Source organism: Ovis aries, chromosome 6, assembly GCF_016772045.2.
Source record: "Ovis aries strain OAR_USU_Benz2616 breed Rambouillet chromosome 6, ARS-UI_Ramb_v3.0, whole genome shotgun sequence".
Taxonomy (NCBI): domain Eukaryota; kingdom Metazoa; phylum Chordata; class Mammalia; order Artiodactyla; family Bovidae; genus Ovis; species Ovis aries.
The window spans coordinates 116,871,395-116,891,734 of record NC_056059.1 but is presented as its reverse complement, the minus strand read 5'-3'; the positions used below and the strand labels follow the sequence as shown (position 1 = coordinate 116,891,734).

General features: G+C 49.1%; 1 protein-coding gene, 1 long non-coding RNA gene and 1 other non-coding gene across 7 annotated transcripts in view; 2 read left to right on the top strand and 1 right to left on the bottom strand.

Annotated features, from left to right (window-relative positions):
* Nucleotides 1-1,084: 1,084 nt before the first annotated feature.
* LOC114115475 (U6 spliceosomal RNA) lies at nucleotides 1,085-1,191 on the top strand. The gene has a single exon (XR_003589812.2). It is a non-coding gene; the product is annotated as a U6 spliceosomal RNA (small nuclear RNA).
* A 490-nt stretch (nucleotides 1,192-1,681) lies between these two features.
* LOC121819857 (uncharacterized) lies at nucleotides 1,682-8,369 on the bottom strand. The gene is made up of 2 exons (XR_006060230.2): nucleotides 7,860-8,369; nucleotides 1,682-5,798 (listed from the first exon to the last, which is right to left on the bottom strand). It is a non-coding gene; the product is annotated as an uncharacterized LOC121819857 (long non-coding RNA).
* Nucleotides 8,370-9,057: 688 nt separating this feature from the next.
* FAM193A (family with sequence similarity 193 member A) overlaps nucleotides 9,058-20,340 on the top strand; it is a 150,598-nt gene continuing 139,315 nt past the window's right edge. For 3 of the 5 annotated variants that reach the window (XM_060417466.1, XM_027971298.3, XM_042251714.2), the window contains exon 1: nucleotides 9,058-9,405. In XM_060417466.1, coding sequence (XP_060273449.1) covers nucleotides 9,157-9,405 — 249 coding nt within the window. In that variant the 5' untranslated portion in view covers nucleotides 9,058-9,156. Of the gene's footprint in view, nucleotides 9,406-9,673; nucleotides 9,862-10,895; nucleotides 13,064-20,340 lie in introns of those variants that run through there. The other 2 variants (XM_060417465.1, XM_060417463.1) reach the window with 2 other exon arrangements.

The following is a 20,340-nucleotide window of genomic DNA, read 5'->3' as shown; positions in this document are numbered from 1 at the left end:
GCTTAAAGCTCAACATTCAGAAAATGAAGATCATGGCATTTGGTCCCATCACTAAATGGGAAATAGATGGGAAAACAGTGGAAACAGTGGCAGAGTTTATTTTCTTGGGCTGCAAAATCACTGCAGCTGGTGACTGCAGCCATGAAATTAAAAGACGCCTACTCCTTGGAAGAAAAGTTATGACTAACCTAGATAGCATATTCAAAAGCAGAGACATTACTTTGCCGACTATGGTCCGTCTAGTCAAGGCTATGGTTTTTCCAGTGGTCATGTATGGATGTGAGAGTTGGACTGTGAAGAAAGCTGAGCACCGAAGAATTGATGCTTTTGAACTGTGGGTGTTGGAGAAGACTCTTGAGAGTCCTTTGGACTGCAAGGAGATCCAACCAGTCCATCTGAAGGAGATAAGTCCTGGGATTTCTTTGGAAGGAATGATGCTAAAGCTGAAACTCCAGTGCTTTGGCCACCTCATGCGAAGTGTTGACTCATTGGAAAAGACTCTGATGCTGGGAGGGATTGGGGGCAGGAGGGGAAGGGGACGACAGAGGATGAGATGGTTGGATGGCATCACTTACTCGACGGACGTGAATCTGAGTGAACTCCGGGAGATGGTGATGAACAGGGAGGCCTAGCGTGCTGCGATTCATGGGGTCGCAAAGAGTCGGACACGACAGCAACTGAACTGTACTGATGGGACCAGATTCCGTGATCTTAGTGTTCTGAATGTCGAGTTTTAGGTCAACTTTTTCACTCTCCTCTTTCACTTTCATCAAGAGGCTCTTTAGTTCTTCTTTGCTTTCTGCCATAAGTGTGCTGTCATCTGTGTTTCTAAGGTATTGATATTTCTCCCAGCAATCTTGATTCCAGCTTGTGCTTTATCCAGCCTGCATTTGACATGATGTGCTCTGCATGTAATTTAAATTAAGCAGGATGACAGTATGCAGCCTTGACATACTCCTTTCCCCATTTGGAACAAATCTGATGTTCCAAGTCAAGTTCTAACTGTTGCTTCTTGACCTGCATACAGATTTCTCAGAAGGCAGGTAAGGTGGTCTGGTATTACCTTCTCTTTAAGAATTTTCCAGTGCTCGCTTCAGCAGCACATATACTAAAATTGGAACGATACAGAGAAGATTAGCATGGCCCCTGTGCAAGGATGATACGCAAATTCGTGAAGCGTTCCATATTTTTAATGCAAATGAGAACCACAATGAGGTACCGCTTCACACCAGTCAGAATGTCTGCGATCCAAAAGTCAGGAAGCAATAAATGCTGGAGAAGGTGTGGAGAAAAGGGAACCCTCCTACACTGTTGGTCGGAATGCAAACTAGTACAGCCACTACGGAGAACAGTGTGGAGATTCCTTAAAAATTGCAAACAGAACTGCCTTATGACCCAGCAATCCCACTGCTGGGCATACACACCGAGGAAACCAGAATTGAAAGAGACACATGTACCCCAATGTTCATCGCAGCACTGTTTATAATAGCCAGGACATGGAAACAACCTAGATGTCCATCAGCAGATGAATGGATAAGAAAGCTGTGGTACATATACACAATGGAGTATTACTCAGCTGTTAAAAAGAATACATTTGAATCAGTTCTAATGAGATGGATGAAACTGGAGCCGATTATACAGAGTGAAGTAAGCCAGAAAGAAAAACACCAATACAGTATACTAACACATATATATGGAATTTAGGAAGATGGCAAGGATGACCCTGTATGCGAGACAGCAAAAGAGACGCAGATGTGTAGAGCAGACTTTTGGACTCTGAGGGAGAGGGAGAGGGTGGGATGATTTGGGAGAATGGCATTGAAACATGTATACTGTCATGTAAGAAACGAATCGCCAGTCTATGTCCAATGCAGGATACAGGATGCTTGGGGCTGGTGCACGGGGATGACCCAGAGAGATGTTATGGGGAGGGAGGTGGGAGAGGGGTTCATATTTGGGAACGCATGTACACCCCTGGTGGATTCATGTCAATGTATGGCAAAACCAATACAGTATTATAAAGTAAAATAAAGTAAAAATAAAAATTTAATAAAAAAATAAAAATTAAAAAAATAAAATAAAATAAAAAACAAAAAAGAATTTTCCAGAGTTTGCTGTGATTCACACAAAGTCTTTGGCTTAGTCAATAAAGCAGATTTTTTTTGAACTCTCTTGCTCTTTTGATGATCCAACGGATGTTGGCAATTTGATCTCTGGTTCTTCTGCGTTTTTAAATCCAGCTTGAACATCTGGAAGTTCATGGTTCATGATGGAGGAGAGACACTTCACAGCCTCAGGCCATAAGTGAGAAATAGACGTACTGGTATTTTAGGCTTTGTTACTATGTTACAGTCTGCTTACCTGAAAAATATAGTTTGAATGTCCACAATTAAAACAATTTTTTTTTCTATTGGGGGTATAGCTGACTAGGGGTGACAGAGATGAGATGGTTGGATGGCATCACCAGTTCAAGGGACATGAGTTTGAGCAAACTCTGGGAGATAGTAAAGGACAGGGAAGCCTGGCGTGCTAGAGTCTGTGGGATCTTAGAGAGTTGGGCATGACTTAGCGACTGAACAACAACATAGCCAATTACTAAACAATGATAGTTTCAGGTGAGCAGCAGAAGCGTCTCAGCCATCCATATCCGTTTTCTCCCAAACTCCCCTTCATTCAGGCTTTCAGATAACATTGGGCAAAATTTCCTGTGCTATACAGCAGGTCCTCGTTGGTTATCTATTTTAATTAGAACAGTGTGTACATGTCCATCCCAAACTCCCGAACTATCCCTTACCCCCATCCTTCCCCACCCCTGTAACGATAAGCCTGTTCTCTTGAAGTCGGGTCTGTTTCCGTTTTGTAAGTAAGCTCATGAGGGATGTGGTACGATATTTCTCCTTCTGTCTGATTCACTTCACTCAGTATGACCCTCTCGAGGGCCATCCATGTTGCTGCAAACGGCATTGTTTCACTCCTTTTGACGGCTGAGTCGCATCCCATCGTGTGGACGGACCGCGCCTTCTCCGTCCTTCCCTCTGTAGGTGGGCATTTAGGCTGCGTCCCTGCCTTGGCTATTGCACACAGCGCTGCGGCGCACATTGGGTTCATGCGTCTATTCGGGCCGCGGTTTTCTCTGGATGTGTGCCCAGTGGTGGGAGTGCAGGGCCATGTGGTCGCTCTGTGTTTAGTTTTTAAAGGGACGTTCACACTGCTCTCCACAGTGGCTGCACCAACGTACATTCCCACCAACAGTGTAGGAGGGCTCCCTTTTCTCCACACCCTCTCCAGCATTTATTGTTAGTGGATTTTTTGATGATAGCCATTCTGGCTGGTGTGAGGTGATATCACATGATAGTTTTGATTTGTGTTTCCCTAATAATTAGCAATGTTGAACATCTTTCCATATGCTTATTGGCCATCTGTAAGTCTGCTTTGAAGAAATGTCTATTTAGGTCTTCACTTTTTGAGTGGGTTGTTTGTCTTGATGCTGTTAATTGTCATGAGCTGTTTGTAAATTTTGGAGACTGATCCCTATTGGCCACATCGTTTGGAAATATCTTCTCCCAATATGTATGTCCACAATTGTTTTTTTGTCTCCATACATGATCGACCGTTTGGCTGGCTATACAATTCTACTTAAATGTGTTTTTTTTTTTTTTTCAGAATTTTGAAGGCCCTGCATCAGTTTAGCATTGAATGTTACTAATTAAGAAGTTTAGTGAGGTTCTTTTTCCTTTTTTTTTTTTTAGATGAAGTTGATTTTCCTTCTGAATGTTTTTAAGTTCTTTTTTTTTTTTTTTTTTAAATCTCTGATTTATACAGTCAACCATCTTCCTTGGTGGGCTCTTTCAATCTGAACCTTCACGCTGGTGGTATACTGAGGCGCACAGGTGCCTTCCGGTCTGTATGTTCAAGTCTTCATTTCTGGTAAATTACTATTATTTTTTAAAAAATACTTGTCTGGGTGCACCGGTCTTAGTTGCTGCAAGTGGGATCTTGAGTTGCAGCATGCAGGACCTAGTTCCCTGACCCGGGATCAACACTGGGCCCCCACAGTGGGAGTGCGGAGTCTGAGTCACTGGACCACCAGACAAGTCCCACCTTCTTTCTTTTAAAAGCTGTTTCCCTCCATTGTTCCCCCTCGAGTTGTTTTTATTTGGGTCTTCACTGCAGGTGTGAGGGCTTTATTTGCAGTGCAAACTCTCCGGAGCAGGCAAGCTCAGTCAGGGCAGCTGGGGTTGGGGAGGGCTCAGCCGCCCTGCAGCGCGTGGGATCTGGCTCCCTGACCACCAACTGAACATGTTCCCTGGACTGGAAAGTGGGTCCTTAACCGCTGGACCTCAAGAGAAGTCCTCCCCCAGAATCCTTAGGGGAAAGTTGTTAAGGCTCCTGAAGTGAGATTTTAAGTCATTTCTAATTTTCTGTCTCTTTTTGTTCTACTTCCTGTATAACTTCCTTCTAATTTTCTTTTTGTTCTACTTCCTGAATAATTTCCTTACCTTTATCTTGTAGCCCTTCTATTGAATTTCTTTTACAATGTTGGCTATAATTTTAATTTTCAAGACTCTTTTCTTAAACATCTCTGAGGCTATTAGCAGTTTTTGAAAACATGTTTTGATTCCCTCCATTAACAGTTTCTTTGCCTGCCCACCCTGCCCACACATTTTTTCATATTCACACTTGAGCTATTTCTTAAATGACTGGTGATCCTTCACTGTTCCTTCATGTTCACAAGCAATGTGATTAAAAGCTGATTAGAAGCTCCATGTGGGCAGAGCTTCTGACCGGTGGGCTCCAGTTCTGGGTGATCTGCAAGAACTGCCTGGTTCTTTGGGATCGCCAAATGGTAACATGTCCATAGGGCTTCCCTAGTGGCTCAGAGGTTAAAGCGCCTGCCTCCAATGCGGGAGACCCGGGTTCGATCCCTGGGTCGGGAAGATCCCCTGGAGAAGGAAATGGCACCCCACTCTAGTACTCTTGCCTGGAGAATCCCATGGAGTGAGGAGCCTGGTGGGCTGCAATCCACAGGGTCGCAAAGAGTCGGACACGACTGAGCGACTTCACTTACTCACTTAACATGCCCACGGCTGCTCTTACACTGTGTCGTTTCTGCAGAGCGTGCCCTCTGCTCTGCCTGGGGGTGGGAGCTCACTGCCATGAGTTCTACTTGGGGCAAGGAAATGGCTTGAGCAGGGGTGCTCAGCTTCTCTTTCTGCAGACTTAATAAAGCCACAAATTAGAAAAGGCTTTCGAGGTAATGATTATTATTGCGTAATGCTCCCTGATTATGAATTGTGAGACAATGAACTCACCTAACTTTTCTTACAAAATCGTCTTGTGCTATTAAAACATACTCGTATCTTCATTAATAGTACACATGAAAATAATAAAACTTGACTTTTACAAAAATATCCAACATATGCCACATTTTCCTGCAAGTGGTTCTAAGAGATTCCCAAATCAGCAGGGCGCTCTGAGTGGCCATCTCCATGCCTGAGGCCGCTCCACGGCCACTGTCCATGTCTCCCCGTGGCCACTTGTGCTCCTGCCAGACCAAGCTGCTTCTCCTTTTCTGAGTACACAAAGACCCTCCTGACCCTACGTCCTGCATTCTCCCTTGTGACGGTTATTTTAGGTCAGCATGAGTGGGTCCTAGGGTGCCCAGATATTTGGTTAAACTTAATTCTGGAGGTGTCTGTTGAGAGTGCATTTTGGGATGAGATTAACGTCTGCATCGGTCGACTCAGTAAAGCAGATTGCCCTCCTCAATGTGCCCTCCTCACCCATCAGTTCAAGGCCTGCGTAGAAGAAAAAGACAGCTCCTGTTACCTGAGCGCCTCTGAGCTGGATCATTTGTTTTTTCCCTACCTTTTGGATCACACTGAAATATCAGCAGCTCCTCCTGGGTCTCACACCTGGCTGGCTTTCAGACTGGAATACCTCCATGGGCCCTCCTGGTCCTCAGGCTTTTGCACTGGGACTGCACCGTTGGCTCTCCAGTTTGCTGACTGAAGGTCTCAGGACTTGTGAGCCTCCATCATCTTATGAGCCAATTCCTTACAATAAATCTATCTGTTTCATATTGGTTCCATTTCTCTGGAGAACACTCACTAATACATCTCTCAAGGGGTGAGAACTGATTCTTAAAGGAAGAAAGAAATCTTAGATATGACAATGGTTTGTGGCCCTCCCAAAGTTCAATTCTACCAGACAAAATTTTGTTCCTTAGTATTCTCTCCTTAATATCTTAATTTTTCCTTAGGGGTAGATAATGGAAAGTCAAAGCTGAGAATCACTTCTTTATGCCTTTTGTTTGTAAATTCTGTCTGCCAGGAGCACCCTCTCCATCTGCTGGGTGCCCTTCAGGGGTGTCCCAGCCTCTAATCTTGCTCCCGACATCCACTCTCAATATAACAGCCAGAGTTTTCTCAAAAACATCCAACATGACAGTCCTTGCTCAGAACCCTCCATGACTCTCAGCTCCATTTAGAATAAAACCTGCCCTTGATTTTGTTAGGTCCCAGGGAATGCTGGGCTTTCCCCTGCTTCAGTCTGGATGGCTGAAAGGCCTTTGCTCTGACAGTTACCAGCTCTGGTCCAGCTCTCCTCCTCAGAGAGGTTTCTGTCCCCAGGCACCAGAGAACCCTTGACTGTATCACCCTGTGCTCTGCTGAATCCAAGTCGTACCTGAGCCACATCTGAGCTGGAACCCGGGCCTTGCCTCTGACTATCTGGGTGACTTTGGGCAAACCCCGCACTATCTGTGCACTTTTGTCTCTCAGCCACAGCAGAGGGCTAATGGTGCCAGTGCGGAGACTGGTTGTACTGACTGCATGAGAGCCTGCAGCAGCAGAGCGGCTGGTGCGAACCTGCTTGACAAATGGTCATTGTTATGCCACTCATTCATCCAGCAAGGACGGGATTGATGTGTGTCCAGCCCTTGCCTGGCAGGAGCTAAGGTTCAGAGGTGCAGGAGGCAGACATTCGATGCCCGGCCGTCCTAGACTTCTCTGGGGATACTGGTGAACACCAGGAATCCCAGTCCAGTGCGATGTGCTCTGACAAGCAAAAGCACAGGGTCTGTGGGAGCGGGGAGTCTGACTCAGACTCGCGGTGAGAGTGAAAGTCGCTCCATCGTGTCTAACTATTTGCGACCCCATATACAGTCCACGGAATTCTCCAGGCCAGAGTACTGGAGTGGGTAGCCTTTCCCTTCTCCAGGGGATCTTCCCAACCCAGGGATGGAACCCAGGTCTCCTGCATTGCAGGCAGATTCTGAATACTGGAGTGGGTAGCCTATCCCTTTTCCAGGGGATCTTCCCCACCCAGGAATCGAGCCGGGGTCTCCTGTGTTGCAGATGGATTCTTTACCAACTGAGCTATCAGGGAAGCTGTGGGGAGGGGGGCAGCCCAAAACATTGCCCACCCAGTGGAGTGTTAAGACAAACACCCCCACCCTGTCAAACGCTACCTTCAGCAGCAAGGTCATTCAACACTCACCAGGAGGGGTCTTATTCTGCCTACATAATGGATCGTATTAGCTCATTCTGGTTGTGACACTAATCAGTCAGAGGATTAAAAGGCCACGGCTGCAGGTGGGCAAGAGTGAAGGTGAGGCAGCAAGTCCTGGCAGGCTCAGAGATGAAGGCTGCGGGGCCCAGGAAGAGATGCAAATGAAGGCCCTCGTACCATACACCCTAGCGCCAAGCTCCTCTGCATCTGGGCCCTGTAACCAGCCATGGAACCAAGTAAGGTAAAACCCGTGTGTTGTGTCTCGGTGTTTGTGAAGGGTGGAGCCCTCCTGAACACCGGGCCCGACGAGGGACCCCTGTGCTACCGGTCCGAGGGCAGACTTGTACCTGGGGCTTGCCGATGACGGGCAAGCGGCCCCACTGCAGGGCCGGGGAGGGCCTGAAGGGGTTCGTGGCTTGTGCGGCGGGCGCATGCGAGGTCGTGAGGAACGGCTGGACCGCCCTGGGACAGCACGGGGTTGCAAGGTACCGGGAGCCCGGGCGGTGGCTGCAAAGGGGCAGCAGGAAGAAGACGAGGTGGGAGGGCGCCTCCAGGCCAGCGATTCTAAGCGAGCGACCTGAAGGATTGCGGCGGCCCCATCGCCCGGGGCGGGAGGCCCCGGACCAGCCGGCAGCCAGACCCAGCGCTCTCCGTCCGGAAACGCGGCCCAGGCCCCCGAGACGGGTCCTTCGAGTCCCACTGAGTCACCTGGACTCAGGCGAGGGCCCCGGCCCAAGGTCACAGGGCCAAGCGGTGGAGGAGGTGGATTCGAACCGGGCCAAGGTCACAGAACCGTTCCCCGCGGGCCAGGACGGAGGTTCACTTGCCCGACGCCATCCCGAGGGCCGAACCGGGTTGCGGACCCGCGGCGGGGGCGTGGGGCGCGGGGGCGTCTGGGAGCCTGTCAAAGAGGCGGAACTCTCCTCACCGCCGGCTCGTAGTTCGCTCACCCGGCCCCGCGCTGGGCCGGGGCCCTCCGCTCGACTACAAGTCCCAGAAGGCCGCGCGGCGCGGGCGGGGAGGGGGCCGCGCGGCTCGGACCCGGGGTGACGTCACCTCCGCATCTCTCTCCCCTTGCCGCAGCCCCTCGCGGCGTCCGGGCGCTTGAGCGCGCGCGGCCTGACGGGAATCGTAGTCCCCACACCGGGCGGCCCGAGCGGCGGGTGCGGGCGCGCGGACTCCAGCTCCCGGCGTGCCCCACGAGCCGGAGGCGTGTTAACGGCGGGCAGGGAGGGCGCGGCCGGAGGGGGAGCGGAGCTCGAGAGGGCGGAGTGAGGCGGGGGGGGGGCGGTGAGGGGGGGAAGGAGGGCGCCCACACCCCTCCCCCTCCCCGCCGCTCCTTCCCCCTCCCCCGACGTAAACTGGGATCCCTTTCCCCTTGTGTCCGCCATATTGGACTCTAACTCTGGTCAGCGGCGGCGCCGGGCCCGGTGGACTCGCCGTCGCTCCCGCCCAGCCGCCGCCCCGCAGCTGCCGCCCGCCCGCCCGCCCGGAGGCGACCCCGCGCAGCGCCCTGCCCCCCCCGCCCCCCGCCCGCGGCCGGCCAGAGCGCGTCCCGCCGCCGCCTCAGCCTCCCCGCCTTCCCCGCCCTCCGCCGCCGCCCGCGGCCCCGCGCCCACTCCGCGCCCTCCCCGCCCGCCCGCCATGAGCCCGGCCGACGCCAAGCGCGGGGCCAAGCGCCGGAAGAACAAGCGGGGCGGCGGCGGCGGCTCGGGCGGGGGCAACGGCGGCGCGGGCGGCGGCAAGGCCGGCCCGGCGGCGGCGCTGCGCGGCTCCCAGGCCGCGGGCCTGGCGGCCCCGGGCGGCGCGGCGGCGGCGGCGGCGGCGGCGGCGGCGGCCAACGGGCCCCTCGGCGCGGGCGCGGGCGGCGCCGCCCCCGGAGGCTACTTTGAGGTAAGCGGCGGGGGCGGGGGCGGTAACGGTGCGGGGCCGGGCGCCGGGCGCCGGGCGGCTCGCGCGCTGACAGCCTCCCGCGGGGCCGGCGCGGGGGACCGCGGCCCCGGGCTGTGGGAGGCGCCCGGGGCCCGCCGCCGCCAGGTGCCGCATCTCCCGGGAGCGCGCGGCGCCCACCTGCGCGGCGCTGTCACGGGCCGGCCCGGGGCCGCCTCGGCCCCGCCGGGCCCGTCCTTGAGGTTTACTCGGGTGCGATTCCGGAGCCACTGGGCGTCAGGTGGAGGCGAGCGGGGCTCGCCGCGCGTGCCCACCTCCTTCCTCCGCGCCCGGCGCACGGTCATCGCCGAGCGCCTCCTCCAAGTTTTCTTGGGCTCCTGCGAAACGGTCATTTGGAAAAGAGAGACCTGGCAGTCCTCGCGAGGGGCGGCCCTGGCGCTTCACCCCCTGTTGATAGAGGTAATGAGTGGTCTGGTTACTCAGACGTATATTTGAATCGTCTTTTTTTTTTCCTTTCTTCTGTCTTTGGAGACAGTAGCACACACTGCCGCTGCTAGCTGTGGATGGCTGCCACTTTTATTTCGCTCTTGGTCACAGCACTTTGCAAGACCCAGGACTGGTACCCGGGTATGCAGTTGGCGGTCATTTCCACTTGTTCAGTCGGCTGCTGAAAGAGAATGGATTTTTCTTTTTTCAGGAGTTTGTGTTGTTAGGACTGTTTTACGTTGCTTTGAAGACATTTGCAGCAGTGAAAACAACCGAAAGCCTCGTAAGGAGTATTTATTTGTGTGCCCGTTTCTGAGACGCAAATTGTTTTATGCGGGATTGTAAATGTTGTGTTGGAACGATAGGTAGTGAGAACAGACAAGAAATCATTGCACGTGGCATGGCTCTCTGGCGCTATTATTATCTGAATACATAGTAAAGCGTGTGGGCTTTAGTTGCAGCTTATAGGGTTTTGAGTGTTCTCTGCAGTTGTTGGAACTTTCTTTATATTGTCAGCTTTGTTTTGGGTCTCACCCCTGCATTTCACAGTCTCCAGAGCTTGCCATTGTCCAGTACACTGGAGAGCGAAACTGGTGTCGTTCTTAGGATACTGGGCGAGGCTTATGTATTTGCATGGTTGGAGTGCAAATTAAGGGCCATGTTTGCTGCTTCTGGGGAGGGGAGGCAGGGAGGTCTGCTTGAGCAAATCCTTTACAAAAATGTTGATAATATTGGCTGCAGCTGGATGTAAAATACACCCATTTTTATTGATTGAATAAAAACAAATTGGTGGCACAATAAAAATTCTTACAGTAGCCTTTCATACCATTATTCTAGGTTTTAATAATTCTCACTTACTTTGCATTATTTAGCTAAAATAACCTTTTAGTTGTTATTCGAATGACACTTTTCAAACTTGGATAACTGTCTGTCTAGTATTATCTTGACAGGACTGTTTTTTTGTTGTTGTTGTTAAATTTATGAATTCAGAGTTTTGACCGTGAACCCACTATAAGAGCTAAATACCTTGAGACTTGTACACACACACCTTGCACTCACACATGTGCACACACTCTTCACACTGCAGGGTTTACAAAAGGATCCTCTGATACTTGCTGGTATCTTTTGTTTCGCTCAGTTTCATTAACAATAATGGTGGTTGTAATACACAAATTATTATGTACTGTTGAATTGTGACCTGCACCTTTGAAAACATTCTCTTCTACTATACTTTGAAGTTTTCAAGCTGTGTCTTTAGTTTTAAATGTACTTTGCAAGTGTTTTATTAATAAAACACATAAAAATACTGTTTATGGTAACAGGTGACACCAATCACAAAAGTTCTTGGTGTAATTCTGAAACTTCTGAATTGTTTCCCCTCAGATGGTGAGCTTTTTGGGACCCCTTATCTGGGGCAGAACCGGCGCCCCAAACAGTGCTGGCCAGCGAGTGACGGTAAATGGGCGCCAGCCCAGATTTCCCAGGCTTACAGTTCTTGGGGCTCCGTGTTTCCATCTCAGCAGGTCCGCCAGGGCAGAAGATACCTAAGAGAATCGAATAGGAGGGCTGTCTGGATTCTCAGGAGGGGTCTTTGCTCCCCTGCTCAGCTTGCTGCGCACGGCACCGAGCATGGACCCAGGACTGCTGCCATCAGAGGTGGCTTTCAGGCAGAGCGAGTGCTTCCATGTGCAGTTGGCTTCTACAGGGAAATGAGGACTGTGGGCCAAGTAGGAAACATAACTTAGCTTCTGGAGTCTTCGGTGCATAGCAAAACTCTGTACACAAAATATGCAAAGCTGGGGGACACAGACTTGCTAGGCTCTGTGCCCTGAGGCACAGCCTCACACTGCCCCATTTTGTAGGTGGCTTCTCGTGCTGCTGGGAGAATTAAATGGTTGGAGGCTGGCAAGTGGGCACACGGGGTTGTGTGTGAACCGGACCCTTGTTGTCAGGAAGCCAGCCTGGCTGGCTTTACAGGCACCCCGCCGCAGGATGCCGTTGATGAAGCTCTCTCAATTGTGACGCGAGGATGTAAAAATGATGGCATGCGTCTTGGCCAGTCCTGTTCTGACAGCCAAGTGTGCTGGTCTGCTCTAATGTGACGACAGAGTTAGCCGTGCGCGAAGAGTTGGCAGGTGAAGGATATTATGAAAATATCTTGCTTGTTTGCATCCCTGTTTTAAAGTATGATTTTCATAACATTCATGGTGCATTAAGTGAAGAGGGAAGCTTACGAAGTAAAGAAGTGTGTGTGGGAATGTCCTGGTGGCCCAGTGGCGAGGACTCCGCACTTTCACCTCTGAGGACATGCACTCAATTCCTGGTCAGGGAGCTGAATCCCACAGTTGCACAGCATGGCTGAAAAAGCAAAACGTTGAAGAGAACAGTGTTTGTAATAAGGATCCAATTTTGTAAAGTATCTGTGTGTATACAGATTTTTGTATTGTGGAAATTGAGCCATGAAATGAGCTGTTGGGGTATCAGTTTACATAAAGTGTACACGTATGGAGGGCTCAGATGGGCATTTAGGCCTCTTCTGTAATGCTGTTAGAGGTTTATGACAGGAAGCAGTTTGGGGTACAGATCAAGGTACATTTTCACAGTGAAGCTGCAGTTTAAAAATCAGAGAACATGGCGCACAGGGAGCATGTGTGACGACGACGTGAGTCCTTTCTCGTCGCTGGAAAAGCGGCAAGAAGATGCTATTAATGTTTCAGTTCTGCTCAGTCGTCCAGTCGTGTCTGACTCTGTGACCCCATGGACTGCAGCACGCCAGGCCTCCCTGTCCTTCACCAGCTCCTGGAGTTGACTCAGACTCATGTCCGTTCAGTTGGTGATGCCATCCAACCATCTCATCCTCTGTCCTCCTCCTGCCTTTGATCTTTTCCAGAATCAGGGTCTTTTCCAATGAGTCAGGTCTTCGCATCAGGTGGCCAGAGGATTGGAGGTTCAGCTTCAGCATCAGTCCTTCCAGTGAATATTCAGGACTGATCTCCTCTAGAATGGACTGGTTGGATCTCCTTGCAGTCCAAGGGACTCTCAAGAGTCTTCTCCAGCACCACAGTTCAAAATCATCAATTCTTCAGCGCTCAGCCTTCTTCACAGTCCAACTCTCACATCCATACATGACCCCTGAAGAAACCATAGCCGTGACTAGACGGACCTCTGTCGTAAGGTAATGTCTCTGCTTTTCAAGATGCTGTTAGGTTTGTCATAATTTTTCTTCCAAGGAGAAGGTGTCTTAATTTCATGGCTGCAGTCACCATCTGCAGTGATTTGGAAACCCAAGAAAATAATAATTAAAATGCTTATGTTCAAGGGTCATCATACAGTGTGTCCTCCTAGAGAAGGACATGGCAACCCAATCCAGTCTTCTTGCCTGAAGAACCCTATGGACAGAGGAGCCTGGTGAGCCCCAGTCCATGGCACCGCAGAGGGCTGGACGTGGCTGCAACTGGGACACGACACACAGCGTCTCCTCTGGCCAGGCGGGGTGATGGCAGACCTTGGGGCGCACTGGGGCCTGCAGCGGCCTTCGCTGCGCCTCAGGAGCAGCTGCCACGATGAGGTGATGCTCAGTCATCACTCTCGCATTCACTGTTCTTTTGGAGGGGTGCTGGGTTGGGTCTTCATCGCTTTCTTTAAAAGCAGGGGTACTTTGTAGTTGAAGTCGGTGGGCTTCTCACTGCGCAGGCCTCTCACTGTCGAGCACCGGCTCTGGGGCCCGGGGGCGTCAGCAGCTGTGGCTCCCAGGCGCCAGACACAGGCTCAGTCGCTGTGGCGCTCAGGCTTCGTTGCTCCGAGGCACGTGGGGTCTTCCAGGATCAGGCATCAAACCTGCATCGCCGCACTGGCAGGCGGGTTCTTCACCAGTGGGTCACCAGGGAAGGCCCTGGTCTGCATTTGCTTCAGTGACCTGAGGGAGTAGGTCCGGTAAAGGCCTAGAACCTTGTGTGGCTCAGCGAAGACTTGCAGCCGCGGGTGAAGCCACAGGGAGCGCTCTGGGCGCAGTGTTCTTTCTGTGTGTGCTCACCCATGGGACCAGCATTTCAACACAGGCGATATGGTGAAAAGCGCCCCAGTGCCCTGGAGTGTGCCCACGTTCCCCTCGTCATCCTCACTGGTCTCGCGTGTTTCTCTGTTTCTGGTTTTCGCGTAACGGGGCTCTGTGGAGGGCAGGGCTCTCGGGCTCAGCAGTTGTGTCTCAGCCCCCTCCTGTTGCTGGCGCAGCAGCCCGTCATTCCTTCCGGGGCGTGCAGTGTCCATTGTGCGACTGTCCCGCACTTGACCGTTCTGATCCTGACGGACACCGGGCGTGTCTTATTTCAGGGCTGAGGAAACCCGGCTGCTGTGCGCACTCCTGTGCGTGTCTTTTGGTGGATAGAGTGCTCCTTTTGGTTGAGTGCAAACCCAAAGTGGAGTTGCTCAGTATACACGTGGCTTGACTTTAAAGATACCGTTAGGATCTTTCCAAGTGCTTTTATTATAGCTAATTAAAAAAATCAACACGTAGTTACATCTATCTATCTATCTATATATTGTCAGTTCAGCTCAGTCGTGTCCGACTCTTTGTGACCCAATGGACTGCAGCACCCCAGGCCTCCCTGTCCATCACCAACTCCCAGAGCTTGCTCAAACTCATGGCCATCAAATTGGTGATGCCATCCACCCATCTCATCCTCTGTCGTCCCCTTCTCCTCCAGCCTTCAATCTTTCCCAGCATCAGGGTCTTTTCTACTGAGTCAGTTCTTTGCATCAGTTGACCAAAGTATTGGAGTTTCAGCTTCAGCATGACTCCTTCCAGTGAATATTCAGGACTGATTTCCTTTAGGAAATCGGGACTGGTTGGATCTCCCGGCTGTCCAAGGGACTCCCAAGGGTCTTCTCCAGCACCACAGTTCAACAGCATTAACTCTTTGGTGCTCAGCTTTCTTTATGGTCCAACCCTCACATCCGTACATGACTACTGGAAAAACCATAGCTTTGACTATAATAAGGACCTTGGTCAGCAAAGTAATGTCTCTGCTTTTTAATATGCTATCTAGCTTGGTCATAGCTTTCTTCCAAGGAGCTAACGTCTTTTAATTTCATGGCTGCAGTCACCATCTGCAGTGATTTTGGAGTCCAAGAAAATAAAGTCTGTCACTGTTTCCATTGTTTTCCCAGCTATTTGCCATGAAATGATGGGACCAGATGCCAATATCTTGGTTTTCCGACTGTTGAGTTTTAAGCCAACTTTTTCACTCTCCTCTTTCACTTTCATCAAGAGGCTCTTTAGTTCTTCTTCATTTTCTGCCATAAGGGTGGTGTCATTTGTGTATCTGAGGTTACTGGTATTTCTCCCGGCAATCTTGATTCCAGCTTGTGCTTCATCCAGCCCGGCATTTCTCATGATGTACTCTGCATATAAGTTAAATAAGCAGGGTGACAATATGCAGTCTCTATATACTTCTTTCCCGATTTGGAACCAGTCTGTTGTTGCACATCCAGTTCTAACTGTTGCTTCCTGACCTGCATACATATTTCTCCAGAGGCAGGTGAGGTGGTCTGGTATTCCCATCTCTTGAAGGATTTTCCACAGTTTGTTGTGATCCACACAGTCAAAGGCTTTGTCATGATCAGTAGAGCAGAAGTAGATTTTTTCTGGAACTCTCTTGCTTTTTTCTGTGATTCAACAGATTTTGGCAGTTTGGTTCCTCTGCCTTTTCTAAATCCAACTTTAACATCTGGAAGTTCTCGGTTCATGTACTGTTGAAGCCTGGCTTGGAGAATTTTGAGCATTACTTTGCTAGCATGTGAGATGAGTGCCATTGTGCGGTAGTTTGAACATTCTTTGGCGTTGCCCTTTGTTGGGATTGGAAGGAAAACTGACCTTTTCCAGTCCTGTGGCCGCTGCTGAGTTTTCCAAATTTGCTGACACATTGATTGCAGCACTTTCACAGCATCATCTTTAAGGGTTTGAAACAGCTCAACTGGAATTCCATCACGTCCACTAGCTTTGTTTGTAGTGATGTTTCCTAAGGCCCACTTGGCTTCACATTCCAGGATGTCTGGCTCTAGGTGAGTGATCACACCATCATGATTATCTGGGTCGTGAAGATCTTTTTTTTTATAGTTCTTCTGTGTATTCTTGCCACCTCTTCTTAATATCTTCTGCTTCTGTTAGGTCCATACCATTTCTGTCCTTTTTGTGCTCTTCTTTGCATGAAATGTTCCCTTGGTATCTCTAATTTTCTTGAAGAGATCTCTAGTCTTTCCCATTCTATTGTTTTCCTCTATTTCTTTGCATTGATCACTGAGGAAGGCTTTCTTATCTCTCTTTTCTCTTCTTTGGAACTTTGCATTCAAATGAGAATATCTTTCCTTTTCTCCCTTGCCTTTTGCTTCTCTTCTTTTCTCAGCTATTTTGTAAGGCCTCCTCATACAACCAATTTGCCTTTTTGCATTTGTTTTTCTTGGGAATGGTCTTGATCATTGCCTCCTGTACAATGTCACGAACCTCTGTCCATAGTTATTCAGGCACTCTGTCTATCGTCTAATCCCTTGAATCTATTTCTCACTTCCACTGTATAATCCTAAGGGATTTGTTTTAGGTCGTACCTGAATGGTCTGGTGATTTTCCCTACTTTCTTCAATTTAAGTCTGAATTTGGCTATAAGGAGTTCATGATCTGAGCCAAAGTCAGCTCCTGGTCTTGTGTTTGCTGACTGTATAGAGCTTCTCCATCTTCAGCTGCAAAGAATATAATCAGTCTGATTTTGGTGTTGACCATCTGGTGATGTCCATGTGTAGAGTCTTCTCTTGTGTTGTTGGAAGAGGGTGTTTGCTATGACCAGTGCTTTCTCTTGGCAAAACTCTGTTAGCCTTTGCCCTGCTTCATTTTGCTCCAAGACCAAACTTGCCTGTTACTCTAGGTATCTCTTGACTTCCTACTTTTGCATTCCAGTCCCCTATAATGAAAATAACATGTTTTTTGGGTGTTAGTTCTAGAAGATTTTGTAGGTCTTCATAGAAACAGTCAACTTTTTCTTCTTCTGTATTAATAGTTGGGGCATAGACTTGGATTACTGTGATATTGAATGGTTTTCCTTGGAAACGAACAGAGATCATTCTGTCATTTTTGAGATTACACCCAAGTGCTGCATTTTGGACTCTCTTGTTGGCTGTGAGGGCTACTCCATTTTTTCTAAGGGATTCTTGCCCACAGTGGTATATAGTGGTCATCATCTGAGTTAAATTCGCCCATTCAAGTCTATTTTAGTTCACTGATTCCTAAAATGTTGATGTTCACTCTTGCCATTTTCTGTTGGAGTCTTTCCAATTTGCCTTGATTCATGGACATAACATTCCAGGTTCCTGTGCTTTATTGCCGTATCTGTCTATGTAGATAGATATGTGTGTACGTGTGTGCTGGTTTAGTCACTAAGTCGTGTCTGACTCTTGAGATCCCGTGGACTTTAGGCCACCAGGCTCCTCTGTCCATGGAATTTTCCAGGCAAGAATCCTGGAGTGGGTTGACATTTCCTTCTCCAGGGGATCTTCCCACCCAAGGATCTAACCAGGGTCTCCTGCATTGCAACTGGTCTCTTGCATTGTAGGCAGATTCTTTTTACCTACTGAGCCGCGAGGGAAGCCGTGTGTGTGTGTGTGTGTGTGTGTGTGTACGTGTGCATGTATGTGTGGTTGTACGTGTGCGTGTACGCACGTGTGTGTGCACGTGTGTGTGCGGGGTCTCAGTTCCTCAGCCAGAGACTGGACTTGGGCCGTGGTGGTGACGGCTTGGACCCTGCCCCTGCATGCGCAGCTTGGCGTGCCGCTATCGCGGCCCAGGCAGGCGCCCCCCGCGGCCCCTGTGCACTCCCCTCCCCACCCCACTCGGGACCGTCTCGGCTTGTTGCTGTGGCTCTGTCTTCTTGGGAGGCCATGGAGGTGGAATGACTTCCGTGAATGGTGCACGTCTGTAGCTTTCGAGGCTGGTTCCTTGCACTCAGCATAGTCGCTGAGTCTCATCCGGAGTTTTGTGGGCGTGAGTAGCTTGCTCCTCCCCACTGCCGGGTAGTATTCTCTTGTATGGGTGGATTGCCGTTCCCCATTCTTCCACTGGTGGACACGGGTTCTTTCAGCTTTTGTTGGTAGTGAATAGAGCTGCTGTAAAACATTTGTGTGCCAGTTTTCGTATGAAAGTAAATTTTCGTTTCTCTGGGGTAAATGCCAAGGAATGGGAGCAGGGTCAGTGGTAACGTTGTAAGAAACTGCCAGACTGCTTTCTGAGCAGCCGCACCGGCCTGACCCCCCGCGAGCAGCGCTGAGAAGGCAGTCGCTCTGCACCCGCGCCGGCTCGCGGTCCTGGACTGCGCGACCCCGTGGACCGTGGCCCGCCAGGCTCCTCTGTCCATGGGATTCTCCAGGCAGGAACACTGGAGTGGGTCGCCATACCCTCCTCAGATGCTGTTTTAATCATTAAGAGGTCGGTGTGTAGTGTGTTGGGATTTATTTACATCTCCCTAGTGACTGCTGTTACTGAACACTTCATTTATTTGCCATTCTTGTGTCCTCTTGGATGGAGTGTTAAAGCCTTTGCTTTTTTTTTTTCCTAACTTTTTATTTTCTTACTTTTGACTTTTGAGAATTCTTGATAATTCTTATTATGAATTAGGTCAGATTTGTGATTTGCAAAAACAGTTTCAGGCTGTAGCTAGTCTTTAAATTCCATCAACTTTTTTTTTTGCAAAGAAAAATTAAATTTTGATGAAGTTCACCTTTCTGGATTTTTCTTTTATAAAAGCATACTTTTTGGTATCATGTCTAAGAACTATTTGTTTTATAAAATCTCAGAAAGACTGTTTTTCTGTATTTTCTTCTAAAAATGCCCTGGTTTTACGCTTAGACCTGTGACTTGTTTGAGTTGATTTCGTATCAGGTATCGTTTTGGGCAGGATGGATGTCAGGTTCGTTCCAAACCCATTTGTTCTACCCTTTCTCCATTGAGCTGATTTTTCATTTGGGTCAGAAATCAATTGGGCTGATTTGTGTGGTTATTTCTGGATTGTATTCTGTTCCATTGATCTATGAGTCTATCTCGTTGCCTGTACCACACGGTCTTAATTACTGTGGGTCTTATAGTATTAGTAAGATGATTCCTCCAACTTAAGATTGTTTTTGCTATTTGGTCATTTCACTTTTCCATACATTTTAGAATCAGCTTGTCTGTGTCTACAAATAATTCTCCTGGGCCTTGGTTAGAGTAGCCTTAAATCTGTAGTCAGTTTGGTGGAGAATTGGCATGAACACTGTGTTGAGTCCTCCCGTCTGTGTGTGGTTCTGTCACATTTATTTGGTCCTCTTCGATTTTTTTTAATTGACATAGCACTGACGTACCGCACGTCTGTGACTTCTTTCATCAGTATTTTGTACTGTCGTCTCCAGCATACATATCCCTTCCCTGTTTTGTTAGAGTCTTAAAGTATTCCATTTTTTCAACTTCTGTAAATGGTGTTTTGAAGAATTTCTGTTTCTATTCATTGCTAGTACATAAAAGTTATTAATTTTTGTGTGTTCAACTTTTATCTGTTGATCTCGCTAAAGTCATGTATTCTGGGAACTTTTTTGTGGATTTGCACTTTAAAAAAATGTTTATTTGCTGCACCGGGTCTTCATCGCGGCACATGGGCCGTTCGGCCTTTAGTTGTGGGGCCCCCTGTGATGGGAGCATGGGGTCTTAGCCACTGGCCCACCAGGCAAGTCCCTTGTTGGATCTGCTTTTATAAGGTATATGTAAATAGTTTTCTTGGGCTTCCCTGGCGGCTCAGAGGGTAAAGCGTCTGCCTGCAATGCGGGAGACCCGGGTTCGATCTGTGGGTCGGGAAGATCCCCTGGAGAAGGAAATGGCAACCCATTCCAGTACTCTTGCCTGGAGAATCCCGCGGAGGGAGGAGCCTGGTGGGCCACAGTCCACGGGGTCGCAAAGGGTCGGACACGACTGAGCGGCAAACTACAACTGCAGATGGTTTTCTCAGATTCTCCTTGCCTGGCTTTGGTATCAGTATAATGCTGGCCTCATAAAGCAGATTAAGGGTTGTTCCCTTCTCTGTTAGTAGCTTGTGCTTGCTAGAGAACTGGTCCACTTCATCCTGATTGTTGCGTCGATGTGTGTAGAATTGTCCGTAGTGTCCTTTTATCCTTTCAGTGTCTGTGAGGGTTCTGTGTTCTCTCTCTGATTCCTGATACTGTTTATTTGTCTTCTCTCTTTTCTGCCAGTCTTTCTAGAGGCTTTTCAAGTTCTTAATCTTTTTAAAGGACCAGCTTTTAGTTTCATTGTTTTTTCCTCGTCTTTTTTTTTTAAATTTCATTAATTTTTAAACACAATTTTTGAAAATTTTATTTCTTACTGTCTTATTTCTTGGTTTGAGTTTGTTTTGATTTTTCTTTTTCTAATTCGTTAAAGTAGAGGCT